Source organism: Crocuta crocuta, unplaced genomic scaffold (genome assembly GCF_008692635.1).
Source record: "Crocuta crocuta isolate KB4526 unplaced genomic scaffold, BGI_CrCroc_1.0 scaffold13, whole genome shotgun sequence".
In the NCBI taxonomy this organism is placed as follows: Eukaryota; Metazoa; Chordata; class Mammalia; order Carnivora; family Hyaenidae; genus Crocuta; species Crocuta crocuta.
In genome coordinates this window covers 4913765-4936108 of record NW_027530007.1, presented here as the reverse complement: position 1 = coordinate 4936108, position 22344 = coordinate 4913765, and the positions used below count along the sequence as shown (strand labels likewise).

The 22344-nt window shown below is 49.2% G+C and overlaps 1 protein-coding gene across 1 annotated transcript in view; it reads right to left on the bottom strand.

Moving 5' to 3' along the window:
* Window positions 1-22344, bottom strand: part of DNAJC11 (DnaJ heat shock protein family (Hsp40) member C11) — a 66162-nt gene that overhangs the window by 27003 nt on the left and 16815 nt on the right. The window contains 3 exon segments of the mRNA XM_077763976.1: window positions 6528-6629; window positions 13699-13772; window positions 17263-17392. Coding sequence (XP_077620102.1) covers window positions 6528-6629; window positions 13699-13772; window positions 17263-17392 — 306 coding nt within the window.

The window sequence follows — 22344 nt, the reverse complement described above, 5'->3', positions numbered from 1 at the left end:
AAAGACTTAAATAAAGTAGGAAAAAAAGGACACAGAAACTGGTCTTCCAGGCATCTTTTATAATGAAGCTACTGGAGGAAGCACAGAAAAGGAGAAATCAGGGAGACAGGGAGGTGTGGGAGCCAACCAGGAAAGGGCCGGGCCTCTGAGCTCTTCCAGGGCTGGGAGGTTCTGTCTGGTGCAACTGAACAAACAGGCATTCCTAGGACGCTGGGGAGGAAAGTCCCGGGGCCCCAGCTGTACAGCAGGCCTGGAGAGGGTGCAGGGAGGAGGATGAGGGGGTCTTGGGAGGTGCCACCTGGATGGGCGAGAGTGACAGAGCACCTCAGGAGTGGGACGGAAGGGGGAAGGTTCAGTCACAGTCTGGAAACGAAGTAGTGACGGATTTACAGAAAGCTCATCAAAGGAACCTAGGAGACAGTTACTAACAGCATGAAGAAGAAGCCTTTTAAGAAAGGTCTGGTTGTTGTAAGCCGCCTGGCTCAGCTGGGCATTTATTTTGGAACCTTCATTTAACCCGAGAGGGGGTTATAACCACTCTGGGTGGACGAGGATGCTGGGAAACTGGAAAAATGGAGACTAGCGTAAACATGCAACGCTGGAATACAGAAGAACTGCCTGAAGCAAGAGCTCAGGGAGTGGGAGTGGCAGGTCCCCCCCTGGGTCAGGGGTGGGGGGCAGGAGGCAGGAAAGACGGCTGGTGGGAAGGCCGGCTGCTTGTTTCTGTAGTGAGGTTGGTACCTGACTTTCTCAACTACTTACGCATGTTACTCTGACCACCAGAAACTGAGAAAAACTTTCCCCACACCGTAGACTTCAAAACAGGCATCTACTTAAAAACGATTAAAACCTCAGAAAGGTCCTATATTCACAGGTAAAAATCCGCAGACTTCCGGTGCCGCTGAGTCTGAGGCTCCCTCTTCAGGGGGGGCCAACATGACCAAAGGACACCACTCCTCGCAGGCGGGCCCGGAGGCCACCAGAGGTCATCAGAGCACTCCAGCCGGGACAGAGCACCACCCGGCGGCCTGGCATCCACGCCCACACCACTCTGTGAACAGCCAGGAAAACGTATTTTTATCTTGATTATATAACCGCCCCCCTTCCCCCCACTTCTTGGAAGACACAGGTCCTTGCTGCTCTGTGTTCAGGATGAGACGGTCGGTGAAAGTGCAGTTTCCTCCAGTCCCCAGAGGCCCGCCTTGTCACCACTCCTTAGACCGAGCCCAAATCATCTTCGTGCTGTTGGCTCTGTTCTCTCGAACTGTCACAAATTAAGGCCAGTTGCTGCTTCTCAACAGGGAAATGGGGGCTGTGCCTCTCTGACCTCAGCTCCTACTAATTTCCACCATCCCTGTTCCAGGCACACAGGTCTCTTTGCTACCCTCGAGCAGACTAGAACTGGCATCCCTTTGCACTGGCTGCTCCCTCCCTCCAGAAGGCTCTTCCCTGACGTCCACATGGATGACTCTTCTCGCCTCGTCTCTGTTCCACTGTTACTATCTCAACAAGGTCTGACCGCCCTATTTCAACGGCTTTCCTCCCCGCTTACCTTGACCTAGCTTCCCGCCATAGCACCGGCACCTCCTTAACATACTATATGATTTACGTACTGTGTTTGTCGTCTCTCTCAGCTAGCATCCAAGAGGGACGGGTCTTGTCCGTTATTCTCTGCTGCACGTCCACATCTGGACAGGACCTGGCTCCTTACAGGTGCCCAATTTAAACTGCTCTGTGAGTAAATGAATCACCTTTATTTTACCCATTCCCAGCCCACTAAACATTCTAAACTGTTAATACGAAGCCGAGTCAAGCAAAGACCACCATCTCTTCCTGCCTCCCCTTCCCTTAGCTAGCACCTCTAACCTTGCCATCTACTTCACCGGGATCTTTTAGAATCTTGAGTTTGTCCTTTGGCATTGGGTCACCTGTGAATATGACAAGCACATCTTCATGGACGGCATTCACAGAAATTCTGAGCATGACAAGTTATAGCCTTTTTCCCACAAGGAGAAGCTTCTTACCAGGCTGGGAATGATGCATGAATCAATCCTCTCTGAGTAAAATCAGGTGTTCATTTAGCCAGGAATGTTCTGTTCTGAATGATGTGCATGTTTGTATTTTATCTGGCCATAAGGATAATGTGAGACACTTCTGTCAAATGCATTCTCAATTACTAATTGAAAATTCCACCCAGAGAGGCAATTGCTTTAAGAGGCACCGTGCAGTTTGCCAGTTTTATAGCTGACGAGCCCATGGTGGCTCTTGTGAGATGGTCTCTGCAGATTCATTCTGGGATCGGAGTTGGAACCCGTGTTCTCCGATGTTGGAGGATCAAACTCAAACTTACCAGAGTTTCCAAGGACGCTGTGCCCACCGTGACCTCCCCGCACAAACTGAAGTCTCTAACCCTGAAGCCTTGTTTCTAAGTGGTTACATTGCCCGGATGGGAGAGTGGCTGGACCTTCTCTTCCGCAAAGACTATCTTCATCCAACAGCCTTCTCGGACTCGGTCCCCTCTTCCTTGCCAGCTTCCCAATTTCTTCACTCTCAGTAGCTGCCCGTTTCTACACACGCTACGTCGCCCCTTCCTGCCACTGAGCGCAACCGACATATGGGCTCGAACAGCTTTTCTTCGGCACGATTTTGCTGTCAGCAAAGCCGAGTCAGTTTACGACATCAGAGCCATTTCCACTGAACAGACTGAAGTCACAGCCATGGGCTCACTCGAATGCCTGTGATCATTAGCCACGGCGACTGAAACCCCAGCTTCTCAAAAGCCTTTTAAAAATAATTGAGTAATGTAATCCTGCATCTTTATGAAAACACTTTGGGATTTAAAAACATTTTTACTGTTAAACGTCTTCTTTGATACATTTTTTAAATGTTTCCCGATAGAGCTGGATTGTACTTTTAAGCTATTACAGGAACCGAACCAGTAAGCTGGCCTTTCTAAAACTGGAAAGGAGGTCTTGACAGGGAGTCTGCGTTAAGCTCTGTTACAGCAGAAGGAGAATGGAAGGTTCAGGAAATAATGCGCTGATCTCCAGGAATATAAAGGGGTCAGAAAGCAAGCAGTCTATACCCTCCGAGGCAGACAATGACAGCCCCCAGACAGTCTTTGACGTAACAGTTAGCTTCACACAGGAGGGAGGCGAGTTCATGAGAAGGCAGTAACAGAGTCCGACAGTGCTGCCTGAGGTCTGTGGTCTGCAGACTCCCGGAGTGGCTGCCGTCAGAGAGAGAGAGGTTTACGGGGAAGAACAAAGAAAGGAATTAAAATAATCACCATGAAGGGAACATGGCACAGAACAACTCTGCCGCATGATCTTGAGTCTCTGAAAGTCAAGATGCGTCAATGCATTAAGCAAATGAAACCGAGATCTTGAAGAGGGAGGGAGGGTGGCCACGGTGGTCCACTTAAGAGTCCAGTCACACGTGGTGCTCTGGATGTGGAGGGAGCCTCGTCGTCTGTCCAACCACAAACTGCCCCCTGAGCCTCCTCAGTGTGAGGGCCTGGGAGATCCTAGGAAGCCAGCAACCTGAGCCTGGCATTTTCCAGCAGAGAACACGGAGGACTTCACTGTCGCACAGCAAAGACAGGAAACAGAGGCAATTAAACGAAGGGCTTTGGGGTCTTTCGACCCTAAGCAGTGGGCTTTGTGGCAAACTTTCCAATTCACACAAGAGGAAACTGAGTGAAGACCGGAGAAGTGACCTGACCCCGGGCCGAGAAGAAGAGGGTGGAATCAGAGTCCCGGTGCAGGGCTCCTGATTCCCGGAGGAAAGCGCTATGGCGCTGCCTCCTGTGTCTGGGCGCCTGTCCCTGCGGGAGTGCGTGTGCAAGTGTGCCATTGGCGGCTTGCACCCGAGAACTGGCGATTCTGCTCCTTATTTCCAAGTCCCACCGTACTTTCCAAAGCTTGTTTCACCCAAACCAAGACTCACAGGTAGCTGGCCACACTGAACCACCACTAGGCCAAGGCCACAGGAGAAGGCGGACGGTGTTGTCAGAGGGCCATTTTGAAATCCCAATGGCCAGCCCCCATCCAAACCCACCCCATGGGCCCAGAACTGCCTGATCAAACCAAGTCTCTCCCACACGGTGCTGGAGGAGACACAAAACAAAACAGAATTCGTAACCTCGATGGTATCTAATGAGCACCATTTTGCAGTCACCCCCCAGGCACGTCTGTTTCTAATACACTGACACCTATTTCCTGTCTTTTCAATCATTTCCCAACTTGGCGTGGCAGTTAGGAAGGTCAGGCGGCTTCCTTTTACAGACGAGAAAACCAAACAGGTCACATGCTTTGCTCTGGTCCTGCATTAGCGGGTCATAGTATTTCCAATCTACGATTTTTTCCCATCTGACCTCTCTGCCTGATCTTCGTACATACACCCCATTGGCAAATCCCCACCCAACAAACTCTGACGGGTAACAATGGAGAGAAATATCCACCCAAGTCTCAGACAACAATTACCATAAATGTGCCTCGCTGGCCAGTCCCCTTGATGACAGGTCGGTGCTGAGCCTGATGGTCATTGTCAGGAGAAGGCCATCCCTTGTGGGCTTCTTAAGGGAGGAGACCTTCTTTTTCTTTTTTTTTTTAATTTTTAAATGTTTTATTTATTTCTGAGAGAGAGAGACACACACACACAGAGCATGAACAGGGGAGGGTCAGAGAAGGAGGGAGACACAGAATCTGAAAACAGGCTCTAGGCTCTGAGTTAGCTGTCAGCACAGAGCCCGATGCGGGGCTCGAACCCACGAACCGTGAGATCATGACCTGAGCCGAAGTTGGACGCTTAACCGACTGTGCCACCCAGACACCCCTCCTTTCTTAGGATGAGAGCATTCCAAACCTTCTGCTCAACACGGAAAGCAAAACCCTCAGAAATGGAACAAAAGCTCTCCTCAAAATGCCGCACAGCCAAACATCTGGTTATCACTCACTATTTCTGGTTAGAAGATGTCTTATTTATTTGGAAGCAGTTTATGGGAGTAGCAAAGTATTAGGAATTTTACAATAACTTGCACGCTTGTGTGAAATGGTCACAGCTGTGCTCCCTCATTCCACAGCAACATGGCCTGGAGACACGTTTCCACAGAATCCTGGGAAGCGACCGCCGCGTACACCCAGATGGCCAATCTCATCGCAGGACACGGAGGCTCAGGCTACCGTGACGCTCTCTTTCCCCTTCATCGCTCCGAATGCAGCAAAACTCCAGCCAGAACAGCAAGGACACCAAAGCAACAGCTCGCTCCCGCCAGGTCCCACCCCGTCTCCTCAACCCTCATCCCATCTGCCGACACGACGCGTACTTTCAAACCAGACCTCCCCGCGGCAGGGGGGGCCCCTGAGTGCCGGCTCCACAAAGAGACCACCCCGCCCCACCGAGCATGGCTCAAGGGCGGCGCACAGACCCTTAGTGCCCCCCACTGTGTCACCCGCCCTGGGTCAGTTCAGCCAGGGTTTTCGATTCTCCACCTGCCTGTGACCGTAAGACGGCCCCGCACCACTGACGCCGTCATCTGCTGCGGGGAGGCTGGGCAGGAAGGAGAGGTGTCGGCATTTATAAATATACTTTGAAATGCAGGCTTCAAATAGATGGGAGTGTTCTGAAGATACGGTCCTCTAAACACTGTAGGAGTCTTGGAAAAAAAATCCACTTTCTAGAACGTATTTGATCAGAAGTTCATATCATCACACTTCCCGGCTGTAAGCCAGCATCTGTTCTTTTTCTTTAGGAGGTTTACAGGCTGCTCGCCAGGCCACCCCGGCCGCATGGAGGAGGCTGGCTGCTGAGGCCCCTTATCAGGTGCAGCTGAACAGGACACCGGGGCCACGTCCGATCAGCCACTCACAAAGCCGGCACCCCACGCTGACGGGGAGCCCCATTTGCCACGGGGCTGGTGCACGCACTCTGACAATTTGCTTCCCTTAACAGATCAGAGGAAAAAGGTATCATCCCTAGGATGGAAAAGCAGCTCTTAGACTCAGGCCCGGCACTAGGTCATGGGACTCAAACTCCCTTGGGGACTTGATGGAGTTAAAGGGGGTCACGTCACTACCAGAACAGCCTGGTGACAGGTGTTCACGGCACTGGTGTCGGGTGGGTGAATGCCGGGGCCTGCGCGAGGCAGTTTTTGGAAATGTCCCACACCCTCGGCGCTGCAGGGCATCATGCTACTTCAGAGTGTCAGGTGGCTGGTGACAGTGCCCCTGGTCACCCGCCAAGGGCTTGGGCAGCACGAGTGCAAGAAAGGGTCCCGGGGACCCTGCCTGTGCTGCTGCCTGGAAGGTGTCCTTGGCTTGGGATGGGTTTGGTCTTCCCTGCACAGGGTTCCAAACACTGTTCTCCAGGTCCTGAGCGGCAGCTTTGATGAGAGCCACCCCGAGCTGCTTTCCAGAAAGAGGCTGTGTTATCTGAGATAACACAGGCAACATTTCGTGCCACCAATTCTGAACATTCTTGCCACTGATGCCACGGACACTGGGCCTGCCTCCGCGGGCCCCGCTCACCTTGGGGTTGGTGCGCTGCTGCAGCCTCCTCTCCTCCCTCTCTCTCTGCAGCCGCTCGAACTCTTCCCTGATTTCGGCTGGCGTTCTCCTCCTTTCCACAACCTGCGGGCAGTCAGAAGGAGGAGGCAGTTAAGGACCCAGAGAGCGAGGAAACATACACCAAGAGTGGACGTCGTTAACTGTTGGCGGGTCCGTGTGGCCCAGGTCTGGCCGTTCCCTTCCCGGGACTCTAAAAGCGGCAGCGACACCCTGACGAGCCTTTCTCCCACGGACCCAGGCCCCGGTGAGGCCAGGCTCTTGGTCGTAGCCACTCAGCTCTGCCCGCCGACCATCCCCGAAGCCGTGCTTTCCCTCAGCTCTCCAGAGAGACGTAAGCACGGTTTCCTTCGTCCCAGTAACTTCTCTCTGAGGCTGCAGGAATCTTACAAAGAACATGTCACCTTAAGTCGCATGGTCTAAATTTCCTAACGAGTCCCAGCCCAGAAAATGAACGTTAAGAAGGATGAAAACAGAGGGCGAAGGTGCCCACGACAGCCCTGCCATCTCTCCCCAGTGTCCTGGGGTCATCGCTGGAGATGCCTGCTGAGCTTCAGCCACCAGGCCCGGGGGTTTGTACAAGCGTGGGACTCTTCCCCCTACAACATGATATGACCCCGAGATCTATGACGCCAGATAGACCTTAGCATAAAACAGCACTCAGGTACCAAAAGGCAGGCCACGTAACACTCGGGGATGTGCAATGACGTCAAGGCGATGAGAAAGTAAGGCATTCCATTTTGGTTTTTCTTAGCTCATCACAAAGTGGAGATTTCAAAGGGGCAGGGAAAGGCCACCATGGGCCTCAGGCCCCACCTCTCTGAAAGAGGGACCCGTGCCGCGTGACTTCTAGGGGTCTGGGATGCCATGGCCTTGGAGAAACACCGAGAGTGGGGAGGACCCACAAAGTCATGAGATAGGTGGGGGACAGACCCAGAGAGCACACTCCCTGCATCAGTGGGAGAAGCTCAGAGGCGCCTTGGGAGGCTGCTCACAGAACAGCTAAAAAGGGAGGTGATGTGAGAAGAAGCAATCCTGGAAATCACAAGTTTAAAAAACTGTTTAAAAAAAATACATGCTTACAGCAAAAAATCAAAATAGTACAGAAGGATATAAAGGAAAAAAGTACAATTGGCCTGTAGCTTGTTCCCCCTTCTCCACCATCCTTCTCCCAGGCTAACATTTAGTTTTTTTGTTTTTGTTTTTAAATTTTAAAACGTTTTTATTTATTTCTGAGAGAGAGAGAGAGAGACAGACAGTGTGAGCAGGGGAGGGGCAGAGAGAGAGAGAGAGACATAGAATCTGAAACAGGCTCCAGGCTCTGAACTAGCTGTCAGCACAGAGCCTGATGCGGGGCTCGAACCCACGAACTGCAAGATCGTGACCTGAGCCGAAGTCGGACGCTCAACCGACTGAGGCACCCAGGTGCCCCTAACATCTAGTTTTTAATGCATTTTCCTAGATACCCTCCGTGTGTAAATGTGTGTGTATACGGTCTAACATAACCAGTGTCATGTTCTTCTGGGTTTTGTGTACCTCCATTTTATTATTCAGCAATATAGAAAAATAAATACAAAACCTGGCTTAGCCAAAAACATACTGAGAAATGTATTTACTATTGCTTTCAGGAAGTAAAGAGGAAAAAATAAGGAAAACAACACTTCCTCCTCTAATAACCAGATGTAATCAATAATTACTAAAATAAAAAACATGAGGCGCCTGGGTGGCTCAGCTCGTTAAGTGTCTGACTCTTGATTTCAGCTCAGGTCATGATCTCACAGTTCATGAGATCAAGCCCCGAGTCGGGGTCTGTGCTGACAGCGTGGGGCCTGTTTGGGGTTCCCTCTGTACCTCCTCCCCGGTCATGTGCACACTCACACATGCACTCTCTCTCTCAAATGAATAAACTTTAAAAATAAAACAAAAACACCTAAAAACCATCCAAGAACAAGTTGAAAGTCCTAAGTGGCGTGCCCGGGATTGCTTTGTGTCCTCACAGCAACACCCTCAGTTGTATTTAACTGGCACAGAGGCTCACTTGGCTACTTCTCCAAAGTTGAAGGCGTGAGCACCTGCCCTAAGTCCCTGCCCGGACGGGAAGGGAGCGGAAGGGAGGCTTAGTGCTTCCATTTTCGTCACCTTTCCCGTGTCCTGTCAGTCTCTCCCTTCATCACAGAGAATAAAGACAAAAGAGCTTCAGGGAAATAGAAGTGATCAACTATTCCATTTAACTGAAGATCAAGATGGATCAGGAAAAAAGGATTTAAAATATTTTAGAAATTCTTGGTGACCTTTGGACCCAGATTTGGCGGGTGTGACTGTGGAACCCACCAGTGGTGACCTAAGCGACTTGTTACCAAGGTCAAGGGGGTCTGGATGGGAAGCACCCGCTCCACGTGTCCCGGAGTAATGGGACTGTTGTACCTGGATGAAAAGGTTTCACACTGGGGATTCTGCCCAATGGGACATGGGGTCAGGAGTGCAGAATGAGCACGGGTCTGACCAGCTAGGCTTACCCAGCACACAGACTCCGTGTGTGTGTGCCTCTATGCTGTTTTTTTTTGCTTGTTTGTTTTGTTTTTTAAGTCTATCTATCTATGTATCTATGGATCTATCTATCTTGGGAGAGACAACGCAGGTGGGGGAGGGGCAGAGAGTGAGAGAGAGAGATCCTAAACAGGTTCTGCACTGTCGGCATCGAGCCCAAGGAGGGCTTGAACTCACCAAACCGGTTGAGATCGTGACCTGAGCTGAAACGGAGAGTTTGACGCTTACCCGACAGAGCCACTCAGGTGCCCCTATACTGGTATTTTTAAAATCCACAGGTGTGTAAGATTCCAGGAATTAAGATTAGAAAGTGTCAGGCTCCACAGAGGCCGGAGCAGAACAAGATTTGTTTTCAGAAACTCCATAGCCCACCTCACCTCTGCCGACTGGATTAACAGCTACAAACCCTGTCCCCTCGAGAGGCAGATACTCCAGAGGTGTTAAGTCATCCCATTCCCAGTCAATTTTACAGGAGTTTTGGCACAGAGCTGGTGCATGGCCAGAGCTAACTGCAAAGCCAGGATGGCAGGTGCCTCCCCAGCAGTGAGGGGCTGGGCAGGGCACCCCGCTCCAGCTTCCGAGGCCCCCGGCCTTTATTCTCCCCTCCACATGGCGTGCACTCTGCTGGGGGACAGAAGAAGACAGGGCCAGCTGCAAGGCACGGTCTTCCATTTCAGTCCCCCTCAGACATGAACCCCCGGAAGCACAGCTTCCTGCACTGCGTCACGGCTGGTACATACCAGACGTGTTCGATGACACAGTGTATCCCATGCAGCCCAGGAAGCCACATACCCTGGCTGTTCACCCTAATCATTCACTCACCAACTAGGTCTGTCCCTGAGCTAGCCAGGAGGACGGACTTACCTTGTGGAAGGGGGACGGGGACCCTGAAAAGCAAGGCAGCCTGGAGGGCAGCAGGCTCTCCCACAGTGCCTCTAACCTGCTGGTGGCCTCGGGGGTGGAGGGGGGAGGTCACTTGACTTCTCCCCCTTCAGATCCCTGCTATAAATGAGGGGTTAGACTACAGCATTGCTGAGGTACTGTCTGGTCTGAAAATTCTGATCCTAGCTACCTGACTTCCATTCTGGAGTAATTCTAGAAGATTACTTAGAACTTTAGAAAACTGACAAAGACAGTACAGAAAGTTCTTGAACACCCTTCACCCAGCTTCTCCAATGTTCACACTTTACGTAACCTCGGGACAGCTGCCAAATCCCAAAACCAACCTCGGTGCCCGACAGTGAGCTGAACCCAGACTTTCTGCATTTTACTCGTTTTTCCACTAACATCCCTTGTTTGTTCCGGGACCCAATCCAGACTGTGGAACTGCACTCAGTCACCCCATCTCTTTAGTCTGTGAGAATGCCCAAGGCTTTGTTTTCGTGATCTTGGCCATGCTGCAGCCCTTCTTTTTTTCTTTTAAATTGGTTTAACGTTTTGTGTATTTCTGAGAGAGAGACAGCGTGAGCAGGGGAAGGTCAGAGAGAGAGGGAGATACAGAATCTGAAACAATCTCTAGGCTCTGAGCTAGCTGCCAGCCCAGAGCCCAACACGGGGCTCGAACCCACGAACCATGAGATCATGACCTGAGCCGAAGTCAGGCGCCCAACCGACTGAGCCACCCAGGCGCTCCATGCTGCAGCCCTTCTTAACGTAGGTTACCTTCTCAGACACGGTTAAGACTGAAGTCTAGGAGAGTGGAAGCAGTAGTGCAAGAAGGATAACGTAAGGGGCTGCAGACGAAACTAGAGAGTGGACAGTCTGGGCCAAAGGACGGGGTGCACCGTCTGCCAGTGCTACTGAGGCGTGTACTCTCCATTCTGCTGGTGAGCTGTTACCGGATTCAGCACCGACAAGCGTCCCCAGCTCAAAGGTGAGCCTCGCCACTCTGAAGCCAATCTCATTTCCAACGTGGGCAGCCACGCAACCCCCGCTAACCAACCTGGAAAACTAAAAGGGCTGGTTTTGCATGTGGGGGTGCCTGCACCTCTGCACCTCATTTCCGTGGAATCCTGCTGGAGAATGACAAAGTGTCTTGGAGGTCCAAAGAAAAAAAGCAAGCAATGGAAATGTACCTAATAACTGAATGCCGGGCCAATGCTTAGTGCAGCCTCAACAAGCTCACATTTGCTCCCCAGTGGCCACCAACAGCAGGGAGTGACCCCTCTCTGCTGAGCAGGGAGTGGCCACGATGCCTGGGGTGGGCTCTGGCATCTCGGGACTGAAGGCGTTTCAGGCGCTAAGGTTTTTACAGTGCCCTTCAGCGACTACTTGTATGTTCAGACTGACAGATGCGGGGCACATGGATACCACCAGCAATTAGATAAGTTAAATAGCAGCAATAGCACAAAGGGAACTCAGCTTCCTCCCTGGGGAAGCAGCCCTCACTGCTGCAGGAGAGCCCTCATGTGAACCTGCTGGCAGGTTCCTTGAGGAGGGTATCCTTGAAGGAGCAGTGATGCTGGCCCCACAGACCGCTCCCGAGTTCATGGAGACTCTTCACTCGCAGCCTGAACGAGGCGCTCAATTTTCCCATCATGTGTTCTTCTCTGATTCATCTCTCAGTAAATATCTGGGGAGGTATCTTCATGTGCTCTTCATTGAAGAACATTTTTATCTTCAGTGAAGGCTTAGAATCATTGCAAAAAAAGTCAATGAGATTGATGAGAACTTGATTTTCTTAAAGTAGCTTACTAAAATACATGAATGTAAAAATGTGTCTGCTCACCATCCATGATGGCCGACGCACTTGTATGATCACTACTGTGCATGTGGTTTTGCTTTGTTTCTAACATGGAGATAATCTGGTCTGGCAACAGGAAACCACATGGTATTTTGCCAGGAAGTTGTTATTCTGCCGCTCTGTTAGTTGGGATAATGCTGCTGGGAATTCACAATCCTGCCTCCGAAGGGAGGGACTGGTGAGAGGCCTACGGCCTTTCAGTGGCCATGACTGCTACTATGAAACACTATGTCCAAACCATGTCTTCAGAAACTGAGGGAGCCTGAACATGGTGTACAAAGGGTGAGGAGAAAGTCAGTAAACACAACAGGATTCTTTTTCCTTTTAGGATGAAAAAATGAGAAGCTATTAGATCTAATGCTTCGCTATAATGAACAATGTGTCATGAAGCACTGCTATTTCCATCAAACCAAAGACCAGAAATGCTGGAGGCATACGGATGGAGGGCTGACTGGATGTGGGGCAACAGGAGGTGCTGAGCGCCGGGAGGGCCACACGACGGAGGCGTGGGAGGTTTGGTGGACTGTGGCTTCCCACAGGGGCAGTCAGATACACTGCTACCAGATTTTCTGATTTTTCCAAGAGAAGACAGACAACTGCGTTTTTATGCAAAATGTCCCAAGTTTTAAATGTTAGCGACTACAGTTCATTGTGCGGGCAACGAAAGCCTGGCCATGGGTGGAACGTGGCCCACAAGCCACCAACATGAAGCAGGAGTCACAAGGGAACCAGAACGTGCCTCGCTTTCTCCTGTGCCCACGGCCTGTAGAGGTTTTAATACTAGTTAGAGGAGAAAGACTTACAGGCTTGAGATGAAACATCAAAAGGACATCAAGGGTAATTTATACACTGATGAGAAAGAAATCAACAATGGCCAATTTAACATTAAGAGCCTCCTACAATTTCTGGGGCAAGAAAACCCAAATTTCTTTAATGACCTTAAGTACTAAACCTGTACGTTCTTTTTTTTTTTTTAAATGTTTTTAATTTATTTTTAGGAGAGAGAGAGAGAGACAGCGTGAGCAGGGGAGGGTCAGAGAGAGAGGGAGTCACAGACTGAAATAGGCTCCAGGCTCTGAACTGGTAGTCAGCACAGAGCCCGACGCGGGGCTCGAACCCACGAACCGTGAGATCATGACCCAAGTGAAAGTCGGACGCTTAACCGACTAAGCCACCCAGGCGCCCCTAAACCTGTACGTTCTTATAGCAGTTTAGAGTTTTCGCACTCATCTTCCCACTTGATCCTCGTCCCCCTCCACCCCTGCACACGTAACATGGACCTGCTTGAGGCTCTGCGACTAGTCAGCGGGAGAGCGAAGGCAGAACAGAATCTGGTGAACCTGAGTGACTGTTCTCACACAGCATGGCTCCCAGAGGAATTTATTTCATTCTGGCCAATTCAGTAGATCCCAACTTTTCTGTTTCCGTTTGTCCACACGCAAAGCCCATTACCAACAGAAACACGTCCCAAACGCAGATACTCGTAACCTGGGGCAGAGAGAGCAGCATGGGGCTGTGGAGGTGGCAGGAAATGCGTGTGGGGACAGAACCGCACCCCTGCAGAAACTGTCTTCCATCAGGCCCCCATCCGGCCTGTTTCCTCCCCAGGGCTGGAAACTACTGGTATAGCCTACGCCCCTGGCTTTCTACTTGACAGGTTCGGACACAGAGGACGCGCTGGGTGACTGACCTGCCCAAGCACACGGGCACGGCCGAGCCTAGAAGTCAGTCTCTCAGACCGAAATACAAAGCCAGGCCATGTGTAGCCACATGGATGGACCTTGANGGTTGTTCTGCAGATGTCAAAGGACTTTCCCAGGACACCAGACGCATGGGTTTTCTTACCTCCCATCCCTCCATGTCCAGGCCTCTCTTCCCATAGATGTCATAGATGGCCCTTGTCTGCGGGTCGCTGAGCACTGCGAATTAAACATCACACATTTACAAAGCACGGGATTCACCCTTCAGACCCGGGAACAACATCATCAGGTAAATGCACCTCCTCCCTGGCTCCCTCGGCACAATCTCGCTGAGAGGCCCTCTTCACCCCTGGGCATCTTTCCCCCCAACTGCCTTTCTGATCTGACCCAGGACGGGCCTAAAGGTGGGACACAGATGAGAAATGTCAGATTTTTCATGTCTAAGCGACTCTTCATTGTGAGGTGCACCTTGTAGGAAGCTGCACACTCAGGCCACTCAAGGAAGGTTATTTTTAACAAATTTGGGTAAGCTTCTGCAACAGTCTGTAAAGTACTGGGGCTTGAACGAGTTAATTCCAGAACTGAAGAAACAAAACAGATGAATACAGAGGAAGGGAAGGAAAAATAAGATAAAAACAGAGAGGGAGATAAACCGTAAGAGACTCTTAAATACAGAGAAAAACTGAGGGTTGTTGGGGGGGGCGGATGATGGGCTAGATGAGTGATGGGGCGTTAAGGAGAGCACCTGTTGGGATGAACACTGGGTGTCATATGTAAGTGATGGATCACTGGGTTCTACTCCTGAAACCATTATTACACTGTATGTAAACTAACTTGGATTTAAATAAACACACACACAAACACAAATTAACACACAAACAAAAAGAGTTAATTCCAGTTTCTAAAGCTTATTCAGACAGGATCTGAGTATAAAATCAGATTTTTCTATAATCAGAGCCTCTCTGAATAAGCTTCATATATGTTCATATGCTTATACTTATTATCTCTCCTCTTTTTTGTAAATCATTTTAAGTCCCAATCACCTGTCACCATGGTCGCTGCCACATCACCTAAGCAAGTACATCAGAAAGATTTTTCAGGGAGGGTCAGAGCTACGGGAAGGACGTCCAACGGACGTTCTCTTCCTCCTCTCCTCCGCCGGTTTGTTCTAGACCTTTGAATCTTTTCTCCCCTGAGACTTCCCATATATTTTTAGGCCTAATTAAAAAAACGATGTAAATGATTCTATCCATATTCAAATCTAATGGGGGAGAAAGAAGTGCTGACCACTGGAAAACGTGGGAGGCAGACTTCGTGAGCTAATCTGTAGGATTTCATCGGGAATTATTTATTCACGGCTTTACACTGGTCTCTCCATTAGGCCGAACATGGGGGCAGGGCTGCTGCCACAGCACTTCCTCAAGTGCCGTTAGGGTTTTCTGTTTACTCTTCCCTGAGTCTCCAGAGCAACCCACTGGCTATGGGTGACTTAGGCAATGGTAAAATGAACACAGCCATGTGGACAACAGGATACGATAAAAGGAACAGGCTTCAGGGGAGCCTGGGGGGCTCAGTCGGTTAAGTGTCCGACTTTGGCTCAGATCATGATCTCACGATTTGTGGGTTCGAGCCTCGCGTCGGGCTCTGTGCTGACAGCTAGGAGCCTGGAGCCTGTTTCAGATTCTGTGTCTCCCTCCCTCTCTGACGCTCCCCTGCTCACGCTGTCTCTCTCAGAAATAAATAAAAAAAAACATTAAAAAAATTAAAAAAAAAAAAAGGAATAAGCTTCTGGTTGGGTGTTAAATCTGCTGACGACACAGTACAGACCACAGACGCGGATTGTGTGCCGCAGGCGAGCTTCACTCATCAGTAAAATCTAATTTTTTTTTGGTAAGACCATAAAGTGAAATATGGCATATGCTTTTAAGTCTACAACAAGAAGTCTTTAAAATAGATTAAAAATATGTTTTAATGGGGCGCCTGGGTGGCTTAGTCGGTTAAGCATCCGACTTTCGCTTAGGTCATGATCTCGCGGTTTGTGGGTTCGAGCCCCGTGTCGGGCTCTGTGCTGACTGCCAGCTCAGAGCCTGGAGCCTGTTTCGGTCTGTGACTCCCTCTCTCCTGACCCTCCCCTGCTCATGCTGTCTCTCTCTCTCTCTCCTAGAAATAAATAAAACATTTTAAAAAATATATGTTTTAATGCTTATTTTTGAGAGAGAGAGGAAGAGAGAGAGAAACAGACAGAACACAAGTAGGGGAGGGTCAGAGGGAGAGGGAGACACAGAATCTGAAGCAGGCTCCAGGCTCTGAGCTGGCAGTTAGCACAGAGCCCGACGCGGGGCTCAAAACCACGAACTGCGAGATCATGACCCGAGCCGAAGACAGATGCTTCACTGATTGAGCCACCCAGGTGCCCCAATTATGAGAAGTCTTTATTTTGGAAAGAAATACATTATCTAATTTTTGGTCTGTCTAACCAAGGAGTAAATCACCAATTTGCACTGAGATAAAGAACTTATTTTACTTGGTATGTATTAAAAAAATTTTTTTTAATAGTTTATTTATTTTTGAGAGAGAGAAACAAAACATGAGTGCAGAAGGAGCAGAGAGAGGGAGACACAATTTGAAACAGGCTCCAGGCTCTAAGCTGCCAGCACAGAGCCTGACACAGGGCTCGAACTCACAAACCGCGAGATCATGACCTGAGCCAGAGTCGGATGCTTAACCGACTGAGCCACCCAAGTGCCCCACTTGGTATGTATTCCAAGAGTACATTAATATTTTTAAATTTTTATTATAAAACTGTGGCAGAATATGCATAACATAAAATTGATTTCAGCCACTTTTAAGCCTACACTTCAGTGGCAATAAGTACATTCACCATTATGTTGCTAGAGCTTTTCTACCATCCCCAATAGAAACTGGACCCATCGGTGACTTGAATATTAAAAAAATTGTTTTAATGTTTATTTTTGAGAGAGAGAGAGAGAGAGCAAGTGGGGCAAGGGCAGAGAGAGAGGGAGACACAGAATCTGAAGCAGCTCCAAGTTCTGAGCTGTCAGCACAGAGCCCAACGCGGGGCTCAAACCCACAAACCGTGAGACCATGACCTGAGCCGAAGTCAGACGCTTAACCAACTGAGCCACCCAGAGACCCCGACTTTAATATTTTATACACAGCTACATCACAAAATTTTCTTTCTGAAGTACCTAAGATGTAAGTATAAAAACCTGAATTACTTGATTCTACTTCCTGTTGGCCTTACCATCATTTTCTTCCTTTTCTTAGAACCTTTCCTTAACCGAAGGCTCAGGAGCCAATAAAATGCTGTTCGTATAAAAAAAAAAAATGTTCCTGTACATGTTCTCATAAAAAAGAGAACAGAGGGCTTGTCTGAAGCGATTGGCCCTTTACCTGTAAGAGTTCCCTTTAGAAGAAAGCCAAGCGAGCGATTCAGAGCCTGAGTGCTCCCTGCAGCCCAGGCTCGTGTGCAGCTCTGCTCACACTCTCGTGTCCCACTGACTGGACACATTGATTTCCAGAGCAAACTACTACTCTTTCAAAGGAGCCGTCAGTAAAAAAGCACTAACCTAACCTCCTCCCTTATGCACCTCTGAGGACTCTCTTTCTGTCCTCTACAAATCAAGTCTCTTAAAAATCGAGCAGCTGCTTTTCAGGGCGCGTGCGTGAGGCCCAGCCATCCGCTGACCTTCATAAGCCTGGTGCACAAGGTTAAACAGTCGCTCTGCCTGGGATTTGAGCTCTGGGTCCCGGTGCTTGTCGGGATGGTAGAGCATGCACAGTCTCCGGTAGGCCGCTTTCAGCTCTTCAGAGGAGGCCTACGGAGAGAAAAACCCAGTTAGAGAACAATCGACGCTGCTTAAATACTATTGTGATCAGAATCAGCCTTGAAACGGGAACGTGTCGGCCGCTCTCCAGTGTGTTTGCTTTCTACATTCAGGACGTAATGAAGTTATGCTTTATTGCTCCAATCAGGCTTCTTTTTTCCACAGTTAGTAAAGTGATCAATTATGGCCATCGACAGCAACTGTGTTTTGCTGATAAACGCTGCGATCAGATGCATCTCTCTGCTGGCTCAATGTGCTCTGAGCTGAAACTAAAAACGTCACAGAGACCCGCTTACTTTCTAACCCAAGTTATTTGAAATAAATCGTGCCGAGGCGCACTCGACAGAAAACTGGTTCCGACAGGACAAAGCTGTGTACCGTCAGACAGGAAGGCCGTGCATCTATCAGTTTTCTGACAAAGGAACCTCAATGAATATTTACCCTTGAAAACCACATATAAAACTGTAAAACCAACACACGCCTGCGATTCAATCTCTGATTCTAAAAGGGAGCACAGAAAGTGGGCACAAATGCGTTGCTGTCCTATAGAAACAAAAACCCTCCCCACACACAGCAAACCCAGAAGACCTGTCCNCAGTCCTCACATGTCCGCAGTTCGACGGAAACCACGCACCACGGGAGGAGCAGATGATAGCGAGTAAGTACAATGGACCAAGTGTTATTTTAGCCACACAGAAGGGGGGAGGATAAAGCCCACACTCTGCTTTGCCTGCCGCACAGCCACCAAGATGTCCTCAGACACAGACTCTCTCAGAGGCCCTAGGAACATGGAACCACCAACCTGGCCAGCCCCCCGGGTCTGTTCTGGGGAAGCGTGTGTGTGACTTCATATCGGCCCTAGGGACCGTTACAGTCTATCCAGGGTGATGCCAAGTGGGCAGCTCTATCCAGATCATCGGTCAGGTAAAGAACATTTTGTTTCTGGGAGACAACCTCCCCTCACCATTGTGACAACAGAAGCTGCCGACACACTAGAGGGGCCAGATGACCGGCCCCGGGCCCCGGCGAGGATGCCAGGGCCCACGGTGCGCCAGGAGCAGGCCTCGGAACGCGCGACCACAAGGAGAACCGGCACAGGCACTTATCAGGGGTCAAGGGTACAAGGGAAAACGTTAGACCACATTTTTCTATAATTTCCACAACTTTTCATTATCTTCCAATTCCAGGACTAATGAGGCTTTTTCACTAAGGAAAAAAGGCAAAACTTTACTGTACTTTAGTAATAATTTTTGGAATGATATTTATTTTTAGTTTTTTAAGTTTATTTCTTTAGAGAACGAGCAAGGGGCAGAAAGAGGGGGAGAGGATCCCAAGCAGGCTCTGCACTGTCACTGTCACGAACCATAAGATCATGACTTGAGCCGAAATCAAGAGTCAGATGCTTAACCCACCGAGCCACCCAGGCGCCTGTGGCACGAAAGTTACGCTAAGTTCTTCAGAGTCTAGAAAACCAGCAACGTTCTGCAGGTTCCCTAGAGGTTTTAAACAAAGAATTCTGAAGAACTCCAAAAGGAAGACACTCCATGTGACTGGTAAGATGTCATCAGTCACACGTGCCCCAGAGGAGAGACTGGAGGAGGCCTGGTGCCCCTCGGCACCCCCAGGCCCCTGGCTGACCTCTATGAGCCCTTCCAGCTCTGATGTCACATGATCTGTTATCCAGAAAAGAAACACCGGTGCCTGAAACGCTCAGTCTGTCCTTTAAACCAGACGCAGACCTTTGCTGCGTGTTTGGACAGAGGCTCATGTGCACGTAGTTTTAACTCAGCAGCTTCTTGCAAAGGGTCAGAGGCCCCGTTGACTGAGCAGCCCTTTGCCTCCAAGCACCAGGCCGATGTCTGCTGCGTTCCAGGACCACTGTCTTCCGCCCTCCCTTTGGGGCAGGCCCTGGGCGTCGCATCACACTGCCAAACAGCTTGTAGTTGCTGCCTGCCTTCCTTCTGTCCCTCTGCTCATCTACGAGGTTTCCTGGGTGGCGACAAACCGGCCTCCAAGCTCAGTAGTGAAGGACGCGGGCTGGGGGCAAAGGAGATTTCTGTGTCAGGGAAGGGGAGACAACGAAAGGGAGAGCGCGACCGTACGGTGCTTTGGAGCGCGCTCAACACACGGCTCGCGCCTACAAAGTGTGGCTCTTGTGAAACCCTCCCTTGTTTTCTCAACTTGAACCTGTGGACTGCACGGCGTCCCTCCTCAAAGTTCCTGGGACGAGTAAATGAAGCGGGACGTGCACCCGGCAGGGGTCCGGTCACCCAGCTCTCCTCACCGTCACAAGTGAGGCCCCACGTCCCCGTGGCATCACGCACACCGGAGCCGGAGCAGGAAGCAGGGCACTGGCGCAGGGTAGTGCTCATCCGCGAGGCAGTCCGTGCTTGTGAATCCACTTAGGACACGCGCCCTTTTCTGGATGTACATTCCATTTCAATAAAAACCACGAGACCACAGCAGGGATGTGCCTCAGCGGTCCGGCTCTGCAAGTCTCTCTTCCTTCTCCTACCACACGCTTCTTTCCCGGCCAACACCGACCACCCAATGCCTTCTGGCCGCACTCACCAATATACCACCTGTACCAAGCCCCACTGTTTTAAGTAAGCAAATAATAGTTAAGTAAAATATACCTTCTCCAGGCAGGTTTACTGTAATGATGGAAAAGGGGCTTGTTCCTTCCAAGACTGCAGTTATAGATTATTTTCTTTCTGCAAATTTTAATTGTTCCTTCCAGCATCTCATAAAAAAGTTCAGGCGCACAATTAGACAGACTTGGCTGACTCTAGGTTAGACTGCTGTTTCCTAGTTGTTAAACTAGATGACAAGGGGGTAGAATATCTAACCCGCAAGACCTTCTATAATTTTATTAATAAACGGCTTAATGTGCTATTGATTAAGTTATAGAAACAAGGAGTTTCATTTTTAATAAATATCGTGTTCAATAGAAGGTTAGATTGGGCCTTTCATCATATCTGAATAGCTAAGGTCACTGGTTCAATATTTCACAAATGATAAACTATCATAAAAATACTGATTATCAGGGGTGCCTGGGTGGCTCAGTCAGCTGAGCGTCCGACTTCGGCTCAGGTCATGATCTCATGGTTTGTGGGTTTGAGTCCCGCGATGGGCTCTGTGCTGACAGCTCAGAGCCTGGAGCCTGCTTCAGGTTCTGTGTCTCCCTCTCTCTGACCCTTCCCTGCTCACGCTGCCTCTCTCTCGCTCCCTCTCAGAAATATATAGAACATTAAAGATTTAAAAAAAAATACTGATATTTCAAAATTTGAGATCATTAAAATGAAACCTATAGTTTATACTTTTTCTAAAATCTCATATAAAGTTAGGAGATGTACTGTGCCTTAAGTCTGAAAAGTTCCAGCATGTCAATCATCTGCTTGTATTTCTAATGTAAAGCAAATTTATTATGAATCCAGCCTTAGCGATCATAACATTCACAGTGGAAAGGTCCTCTGTGACTGACTGTAGAGTTTAGTGGTCTGTTAAAACGGCTGGATTCGTCGATGCTATACAAGGCAAAAATGAAATTCCTGCGGTAAGGCACAAAAATAAAAGGCACACACATGACAAAGGAAAAAGGAAAGCTTTCCGCATCTGCAGATGTCACCTATGTGGGAAACCATAAAGCACCTACAAAAACGTGACTAAGTGATATTAAAGAGGTCACGAGATACGGGGTCAATATGCAAATAGCAATTTATCTCTATGTTACTAAAAACTGAAATTTAAAAAGACAATACATTTGGAGTACCGTCAGCAAACACGAACTGCTTAGGGACGGACGGAACGAGTGTGTGCGGGGTGTGTCCACGGGCGACCGCAACACCCTGTTGACAGTGGAAACAATGGAGGCATAAACCGTCTTTGTGCATCAGAAGTGTCAACATTATTAAGATGCCACATTCTCCCAAAGCGTGCTACAGCTACAATACAACCCAAAATCCCACCAGGCCTTTTTCTGTAGGAACAGACAAGCCAATTCTAAAACTCATGTGGAAAAACAAAGGATATGGAGCAAAAAGAAAAAGAAATGGTATTTTCCTAGTTGTTTTATTAGCCAAAATAGCTGAAAAAGAACTGGCGGATTCCTGTGACTGCGTTTTAAGATTTGGTACATGGCAATGGGAATCAAGACAGTGTGGCACAGGGGAAAGCAAAGATGTAGCAGTCAATGGCACAGAAGGGAGTCCACTTCTATGTCCTATATACATATGGCCAGGTGATCTCTGACAAAGACATCAAGATGGTTCAATGGGGAGGGCGCCTGGGTGGCTCAGTCGGTTAAGCATCCGACTTCGGCTCAGGTCATGATCTCACGGTTCGTGGGTTCGAGCCCTGCGTTGGGCTCTGTGCTGATGGCTAGCTCAGAACCTGGAGCCTGCTTTGGATTCTTTGTCTCCCTCTCTCTCTGACCCTCCCCTGCTCACACTGCCTCTCTCTCTCTCTCTCAGAAATAAAATATTAAAAAAAAAAAGATGGTTCAATGGGAAAAAGACAGTCTTTCTAATACATGATGCTGAAAGAGGGAAGCGTCCGCATACAGAATAGAGAACCTGGACCCTTGTCTTGCATCATTCATGGGGTCACATAAAGACCTCCAGATAAACAAAAATGGATACACAAAAGCCGAGGGGGTTCATTACCACTAAACCTGCCCTGCAACACGTGCTCCAGGGAGTCCTGAGGGGTGAAATGAAAGGGTACTAGACAGCAACTCAAAGCCATATGAGGAAATAAAGGTCTCAGTAAAGGTTAAACACATGGGCAAGTATAAAAGCTAGTGTTAACTGCAAAAACAGATCGTAACTCCACATTTTGTTTTCTTGATAATTTAAGTGACTAACACATTAAAAAACTATCAGACTAAAAGCTAGTCCTCTGTAACTTTGGCTTGTAACTTCACATTTTGTTTCTACATCATT